The sequence below is a fragment of the Manihot esculenta genome, chromosome 4 (genome assembly GCF_001659605.2).
Source record: "Manihot esculenta cultivar AM560-2 chromosome 4, M.esculenta_v8, whole genome shotgun sequence".
Classification (NCBI taxonomy): domain Eukaryota; kingdom Viridiplantae; phylum Streptophyta; class Magnoliopsida; order Malpighiales; family Euphorbiaceae; genus Manihot; species Manihot esculenta.
The window spans coordinates 32,334,210-32,343,584 of record NC_035164.2 but is presented as its reverse complement, the minus strand read 5'-3'; the positions used below and the strand labels follow the sequence as shown (position 1 = coordinate 32,343,584).

Below are 9,375 nucleotides of genomic sequence, written 5' to 3'. Positions count from 1 at the left end.
ATTAACCATGTTGCTTTCAAATACTATTTTGAGGATATGTGAAATTAATTAAATACTATTAAATATTTAAGATTAATCAATACTTTTTTTTAAAAATAATATTGAATATTTAAGTAATTAATGTTTTTTTCATCTTTTATAAAACGAAACTTGTAAAAAATATTAACTCAATAAAAAAAAATGGGCGGTTTAATTCCAAAATCGATAGTTAATCAAATTAATAAGTAAAATGATATTTAAAATTGCAAAAATCTTAATTAACAGATCCTATTTTTATTTTTAAAATTTATTTGCTGGATTAGGAAGTCTTTGAATGGCAAATAATTAAAACTAACTCTAAAGCTACATGTTTCTCATAGCTAAATCACAATGAAAAACCAGATGTATTGTTAGATATTTACATATAAATTTAGATATTTACAATAAATATTTTAATTAATTATATATAAATCACGATACACATATTTAATCTAATAATTATTAAATCGATTTTTATATGAAGCCATGTTATTAGACACACCCTCCTAATATGATATCCACTCATATTACTCTATTATTAATTAATAAATTTTACTTTTTTCAATGCGATACGACTATATCAAAAATTAATCAACAAAATTATTATTTTAAAAAAATAACATATAATTTAAGGCAAGCAAAAAATAAAAATAAAATTATTTTTATAAAATGGAATTAGAATGTTTTCAAAACTATAATGAAATTTAATTTATTAATATTAGAATGTTTTTGAAACTAAAAAAACTCTAATTTGAATATAGTGAATTATAAAAAAAAATCATAACAAAATTATTCACATTATACATCCCACTTTATGAATATTTGAGGGATTCATTCAAAGACTGCGTACTTACTTTTCTCAAAACCATTTGATGATATTAATTTCTACTTTTAAATATTCATTTTAATTTGTGAAGATATTGTAATAAATGGAGCCCATTCAAGTAACGATGTCCATACGAGCCTATTCACTTTCATCCAAGAACGAAACTTACTTCCTTCAATTCAATAATTTTTCCTCAAAGTTTGTGTTGATCAGTAGTGGTTCCTCCTCCATTGCTCTCTTCCGGAACAAATTTCCATGATTTTGTAACGATGAGTGATAGAGAATTAAAAGTTTTCATTCAAGCTTTAACAATCTTGAGCGTGGCATGTGCATGCTCTGGATTCATACCTGTGGACAATTATCGTGTAGATTGCGGATCAAGCAAGGATACTAGAGTCGGCAACCGTGTTTTCTCGGCTGATAACTCTACCACCTACTCCCTCTCAACTCCAAAAATCATTTTTGCCAAAACTTCAGAATCTGTCACTTCCTCCGACGATTCATTCCTGTATCAAACAGCAAGAATCCTTGATGGAACCTCCAAATACTCATTTTCAATTCGCCAAACTGGCAGACACTGGATTCGTCTTTACTTCTATCCATTTGTTCATGATAAATACAATATGAAAAGCGCAAAGTTTGATGTTCTCGGCCAAGATCATGTCCTTCTCAGCAATTTCAGCGTAAAATATCATGTAGTTAAAGAATTTTCTGTTAACGTAACCTCCAATACCCTCGAAATTACTTTCAGAATCCCATCCAAAAATTCCTTTGCGTTCTTGAATGCTCTTGAAGTTGTTTCCGTCCCTGATGGACTTATTACAGAAGACGCCAGCACTTTCAATCCTCCTGGGGAATTCAAAGGCTTGTTTTCACAGGCTCTGGAGACTCTTTATAGGGTGAATATGGGTGGGCCGATAATTTTCCCTGAGAATGATACCCCTGGGCGAACTTGGGTGTCCGACCAAATTTTTCTCGTCAACCCGAACGTTGCCACAAGAATATCAGATATCAGCGCTGTCAAGTACACTGAAGGAGCAACACCAGATATTGCTCCTCCTGCCGTTTATGGTACTGCGACCATTATGAAACCCTCAGCTGGTGATGTAAATGTGACCTGGGAGTTCACTATTGATCCTGGATTTCAGTACCTTGTTCGTTTTCACTTCTGTGATATATTGAGTAATGCACCTGACCAGCTATTCTTCCATGTTTATATTGATTCTTGGGTTCTCGTTTATAATTTTGCTCCTAGTAGCTTCTCATCTAACACTTTGGTGAGTGCGCTTTATATTGATTTCGTCACAGCATTTACTGTCATCAATAAGCTTCGGGTGAGTGTTGGTCCAAGCTTCCTAGGTGTTGAACCCACTGCCATTCTGAATGGACTGGAGATAATGAAAATGAACAACTCTCTGGGAAGCCTCAGCGGGTCAGCAACTTTGCTTTCTGGTTCAGTAAGTTATAAGAAGCATGTAGGGATGATGGTGGGCTTCATCACTGGAGCTGTCATTGCTGTAGTAGTAATAGCTGCAATTGTCTTTATGTTATGCAGAAAAAGAAAAAAGTTTGCTTGCCAAGGCCATTCAAAGACCGAGTGTAAGAATTCTAGTACGAGATATCGCATTCCTTTTGTGGCAGTTGTAGAGGCCACAAACAACTTCGACGATAATTGGGTTATTGGCATTGGTGGTTTTGGGAAGGTGTACAACGGAGTTTTAAAAGACGGTTTAAAAGTTGCTGTTAAAAGGTCAAATCCATTCTCCCGACAGGGACTTGCAGAGTTCCAGACCGAAGTTGAGATGCTGTCCCAGTTCCGACATTGCAATCTAGTTTCATTAATTGGGTATTGTGATGAAAAAAATGAGATGATCTTAATTTATGAGTACATGGAAAATGGTACTCTAAAGGATCATCTCTATGGCTCAGGACGTCCCAGCTTGATTTGGAAGAAAAGGCTCGAGACATTGGAGCAGCTAGAGGACTTCATTACCTTCACACTGGCTATTCAAAAACAATCATTCATCGCGATGTGAAGTCTGCAAATATCTTGCTTGACGAGAATCTCACAGCCAAGGTTGCTGATTTTGGGCTTGCAAAAAAAGTACCTGAAATTGATCAGAGCCACGTGAGTACAGCAGTGAAGGGGAGTTTTGGATACCTTGATCCCGATTATTACAGAAGACAACAATTGACAGAGAAATCGGATGTGTACTCATTTGGGATGGTTTTGTTTGAGGTTCTTTGTGCAAGACCTGTTACAGATTCAACATTACCAGAAGGAATGAACTTGGCAAATTGGGCAATGGAATGGCAGGAAAAAGGAAAGTTGGAGCAAGTAATAAGAGCAGATTCACTTGGGATTTACTGGAAAACTGCTGAGAAATGCTTAGCTGAGCATCGCATTGACAGGCCTGCAATGGGAGATGTCTTGCGGAATCTAGAGTATGCTCTTCAACTTCAAGAGGCAGTTTACACCAATACATGTGTTTACTAATAAATGTCTTTAAATTTTTAAAATTATTATATAAAATTGTTAAGTGTTATATTATTTTTTTATTTTTTGAGCTTTTATATTTATTGATACTATAAACAGTAATAGAAAAAAAAAAAACAACATTAATTATATAATTTTTTTTAATCTAATTTTTTTTTTCCTTTAAAAATCATATACTCTTTATGAATTATTTTCGATAGACATATAAGCATGAGTCCAAGATCCATTGGAACCTGAACTGTAAGATTAACGGGCCTTTGTGAGCTTTCCCTGTCAAAATACTTGAATTTCAAATCCTCTTTAATTTTCTAAAAATTTTACAAGAATTAAATTTAATTAATTTTCTTTTATCAAATCTTCACAGTTAAATGGAAGAATTTGATTTTTTTTAAAATTGAAAAAATAATAAATATTTGATATTTAATATCACAAAATATTTTAAAATAAATTAATTTTACATTTAATGGCACTGAAAATATAAATTAAAAATTTTATATAATTCAATAATTATAGTGAAAGATTTGTTTTTTTTTAAAAAAAAAGTGGAAATTGAGGACTAATGATCGGAGGGAGTAGAATTTAAGATGTTTTAGATTTATTAAATACATTTAGTGATTGAAGAATAGAATCTGAAACGTTCTAGATTTGAGATTAAATGTGTGAGTGTTATGGTAAAAGAATTTAAATGTTTAAATTTGAGTGTTGGTATTATAGGTTTGAACTCAAATAAGAATAAATTTTGATTTATATATTTATTATTGATATTTTAATTAATTTATATAACTTTTAAGATATTATTTAATTAAAAGATGAAATCTGACGCTGCTTTTGATCACGGTATGATATAGTTATTTCTATTTTCTCTTCATCTCCTTCATTATTTTAACAGCATATGCTAAATAATGACTTATATATTTATACCAAATTTATAATTCAGGGGCAATAGTACATCTTCTCGATCGCAACCAGAATTCAGTTTTAATTGAAAAAATTAATTTAAAATTTTAATTTAATTTTTATTTATTTTATTTTGATTCAATTTTTAATTTTAAAAATTCAATTATTTCGATTTCGTTCAATTTTCATCAAAATAAATTTAAAAAATTAAATTAAATTAATTAATAATATTATTATATTATTTTTAATAATATAAAGATTAGATCATATCAAAATTAAAATATTTCAATTGAATTTTAAAATATAAAAAATAAAAAATAAAAAATAAAAATATTATTAAAAGTTTAAACTGATCAAATCGAATCGAATCAAATTGATTTGGTTCGATTTAATTTCTAATTAAAATCAATTCGATTTGAATTTTATAAATATTAAAATTTTAATTTTTTTATTTATTTAATTCAATTAAATTTTAAATCAAATCAATGGAATGATCACTCCTATATCTATTTATACTATATATCATGAAATAGGAATAAAAAAAATATGAATAAAATTATAATTTTATTAAATAGTTGGTAAACTATTAATTTAATAATATTAAATAGCTGTTAAAATATTATTTTTTAAATTTAAAATATAATAATCATATTATTATTAAAAATAATTTAAATAACTTAAGTTTTTGTTTATTAAAACTATATTAAACTAGTGCAGTCAGCGTAAAATTTAATTAATTAAAAAAAATAATTTTTGAATAATTTCGGATAGTTCGATTCAAAACGCGTCTCTTTGATTCCGTGGCATGTAAGTTTTGGATGTGAGTAAGAATTTTAAATATAAAAAAAGCATGGTAAAAAAAAGCAAAAATTGACATTAAGTGGGATGTGATGTGACTCAACTAGCTGGAGAGTGGAAAATAGAATGGGAATGTAAAAATGCAATAAATTAAGAAATAGACATCCAAAAAGACAAGGATAAAAATATATATATAAAAAAAGACCTAAGCCATATGTACTATAAATATTTCCAACTGTCAAATATGGACATGCAATACACATGTGTGGAAAAATTGGGCACAGAATATTCTCCGACTAACAACCACTGCAATTGGTCCCTTTTAAACAACAATTTAAAAATCCAAATTCTCTTAATTGAATGATAAAATTCGATTATTTTACTAAAAATACATTTCAATTTAATTCAATCACTGATTAATAATTTATAAAAAAAATTAATCTATAATTATTAATTATCGGTTTGATTATCTTTGATTTGGTAATTGAAGTAACTAAAACAATTGAGCTTGTATTAACTAATATATTTAAGTATAATTTTATTAATTTTATAATCATTGCTTTATTAAAAATAAGTTATATTATTATTATTTTTATAAATAAAAGATTATTATATTTTAGTTATATATTGATTTACATATTAATTAGTTCAGTCATAATTAAACATTTTGATTTTAATTAAATTTAATTTTTTTAAAAATTAAATTAAACATTTTGATTTACATATTAATTACCACCTGGCAGCTGGCATACGAAAAGGGCACACACAAAACGCCAACTTGTTAAAGAATGACTTCATTTCTCCCATTTACTATCGTCCAATGAAACCATTGCAACTTGGGACACCAGTCGCCAATTGGCTTGACAATATTTATTTCTTTTTAAAATATTTATTTGTCATTAATTTCTTACAAACAATCGTGCAAGTATGTATCCATTTAAGATTGGGTTGACAATATTTAAATTGCAGCAAAGTTTTGTCAAGAATTGATTGGTTTTTTAAAAATAATTATTTTTTTTATTTATTGAAACTTTGACATTAAAAAAGATAGGGTAATTTACGATTTAGTCTCTGGGTATTGGGGGTAATTTAGTCTTTTATTATATTTTTAACCGCAAAAATAGACAGAAGGACTATTTCGTTGACGGAGAGAAAACATAAGGACGTTTTAATAGGTTTCTGAAAATACAGGGACTGACTTGTTAATAATGACAATATCCAAGGACTAAATCGTAAATTACCCAAAAAGATATTGAAAATGATTAAAAGAGAAATTAGACAGTGATATGGAAATAGACATAAGAGTGTTATAAATGCTATTGAGTCTTCTGAAAATGATTTGTTGAAATTTGATCAAATTACTAATGAGGGTAAAATTATTTTTTTAAAAAAATTTAATTAGATTTTATTATAAATTTCGAAATAAATTAATATACTGCTTATTATATGTGAGGCTCGTTTTAAGATTTAATATATTTATTCTAATTTTTTATTATTTGATGAGACTTATGATTTTATAATTTAATATTGTGTTTTAATATATTGAATTTTTTAAAAAAAATATTTCTCTTTCTATATTATGAGAATTTTTTATTTTTTTTATTTTTGCTATTTTCACATGAATCAACAATTGATATGAATGCAAAATTAAGTAAATTTATATTTAAAATATATTTTTCAAATTTTGAATTTAAAATTTTATTAATTTTTAAAATTTATTATACTGTAATTATATTAACTACATTTTTTAATTAATAAAAACAATTATAAACTTATCTTATTGTAGCATGCATGGAGCAATTAAAAAGTAAGTACATATATAGAAATAGCTAATTTTCTTTTTTTTTTTACCTATAAATAACTAAAGAAATTTAAATTTGAAATCAATTTATTTCTTTGCTAGATTTAATTATCGGAGATTCAAGCTGTTCAATATAAATTAAATATATATTTTATATATAAAATATATTTCTAGCAACTTTATATTTAATTAGAGGATGTTCATGAGCACAAGAACGAGGATGATTAGAATGTTACATATTTGCTGTCCCATCTAAATTCAGATAAAATGATGGAAAACCTTGAATGTAAACCATGTTCTTTATTAAGATCAATAACTACAGATAAAGATTTTTTTTTTTAAAAAAAAAAAAAAAAAGATATTGCGTTCAATCCTGTTGATTAGTTTTTCAAACATAGAAGCAAGCAGAAAATTCTGCTAAGACGTGAAGTACAAGGTAAAATTTAAATTACAGAAATCAGTAGCTCTTGCCGTACGAAAAGGACTTAACAGAAAATGCCAGCTATCTAAAGAATGCTTTCATTGCATCACTTTACCCTTTTGAAGGATGCATAGTGGCATCAGAAGCTTAATTCGGTGGGGAAGTGGTACTTATTTTATAAAAATCAAATCATCGATTTTATTTAAAAAATAAAAATATTGTACTACTCATTTCAATACCCTTTAATAAAAATATTATATTTAATAATTTTATAATAAATAATAGTATAAAATATTTTCTCAAAACTAAATAATTTAGCGACTATAATTTATTTCACTTATTAATTATTAATTAAATTGTCAAACGATAAACATTACTAAATTGTTAAATTAATAACGAGTTTGTTGATTACATTGAAAAGTGAAATATGAATTTCACTTGTTAATTATTAATTAAATTGATCTATTTGATTAAATTTAAAATAATTAAGAAATCATCAAAGCAACCAAAAACCATGTTCTTGTATTTACATCATACTGATCATTTCAAGCATTTTAGTTTGTGTACACAGTGTTCCATCCCAACAGCTCTCTTCGGAAAAAAAAACAGTTGTCTTAAATCTCCAAGTAACAACCTGATTGGACATGCCCTGAGTATTGCTCAGGTGTTTCCAGTTTTACCCACTCATACTTTTGCATATTTAACACGTAAGCCATATGGGGCTGACCGAATCCCCCGGAGCCAATCACCATCAACTTGCCTTGCCATGCTGCCACATAAGCAATCTTGCTCACATCACAAGGAAGCCTAGCAATAGCTTGCCACGTTGTACCTTTAAGTGCCAGCACATCACCTCCATGACACATATATAACTCATCATCGCAGATAGTACATGTCCTAGGACATGAAGCACTTTCTAAGAAGTTATCTCCTAAATGATCCCACTTCCACGTGGCAAAATCAAACACCTCGGCGTCTTTTTCGAATTTACCTTGCATTTCAGTACAGTAGCCTCCAATGACGTGGAGCTTGCCACCGAGGAAAGCCGCCTTGCACTCGTCACGCTCCCTTGTCATGTCAGGCAACGGGAACCAATTATCGTCTTTCACGTCATATGCCAATCCAGATCTCAGCGCATTTTTGTCACCATCATGTCCACCAACGACAAACACAGTCCGATCAGAATCAGATGCACACCCAAAGAATGATCGTCGTACACCTGGCATACTAGATCCCCGTCGCCACGTAGCCGAAACGAAATTAAAAATAGAAACCGAATTCGAGACTTCCCAAGTCGCCGGATCCAGCCCGCCCAAAACAACAATATCGGACCCGACACTCACCACCTGGCAAAACATGAGCAAGCCATCGGAAAACCACGGAATTGGAGGTAATTCACACCAATCACCGGTATCTGGCTCAAGAACGGTGAAGCGGTAAATCGGGCTAACTCCATATTTCATAGCCTTAGAGTCTTCCTTTCGTTCAACTCGAGCTTGAGCCATAACGACAAGCTTTTGAGTATTACAGGTAAGTTTCCTGCGACGGTGAAATTCCGGCAACTCGAGCTCAGTTTTCCACGCTTTGCAGACTGATACGACGGTGGAGAACTGCGGGTGCATGACACGAATAAGACAATCACGAGCAACGTCATCAGGGAGACCAGGAATCAGCTCCATGAGAGGGAGAGAGAGAGATTGAGAGAGAGAAAGGATTTAAAATAGGGGGTTTTGTGAGCTGGATTGAAGGAAGAGTTTATGGAAGGGAGAGGGTTTGAGGGTTCTGTTTATATAGAGAAAAGTTGCTGACTTGCTGTTATTAGAGATAAGCTTTGTTAATGGTGGGGTTCTCGAAACTAGAGTGTGAGTGAGACCATAAGAAAAAGCCGTTGTTAGTTTCCTATTTAACGGATTTGCTCTCCTATAATTTTTAGATTTAAAAATTTTATGACAGGGAAGATTCCCAATTTGAATCATTAATCTAAGGAAAATAAAATATAGAAATAGGTTTGCATTGATTAATTTAATGGTAGTGGACTTCTTCCTAATTATGTCACTGATTTGCTGAATACTTCTCAAAATGTTTATTTAACATATTTTTTCTTAAAAAAAAATACT

General features: G+C 29.6%; 1 protein-coding gene and 1 pseudogene across 1 annotated transcript; one reads left to right on the top strand and one right to left on the bottom strand.

Moving 5' to 3' along the window:
• The first annotated feature begins 1,113 nt into the window (after positions 1 to 1,113).
• LOC110612674 lies at positions 1,114 to 3,341 on the top strand (annotated as a pseudogene).
• Positions 3,342 to 7,756: 4,415 nt separating this feature from the next.
• On the bottom strand, positions 7,757 to 9,027 carry LOC110614194 (F-box/kelch-repeat protein At1g80440). The gene has a single exon (XM_021755696.2). It carries the CDS (start codon positions 8,935 to 8,937, stop codon positions 7,873 to 7,875), a length of 1,065 nt encoding a protein of 354 aa, XP_021611388.1. The 5' UTR covers positions 8,938 to 9,027; the 3' UTR covers positions 7,757 to 7,872.
• Between the last annotated feature and the right edge of the window lie 348 nt (positions 9,028 to 9,375).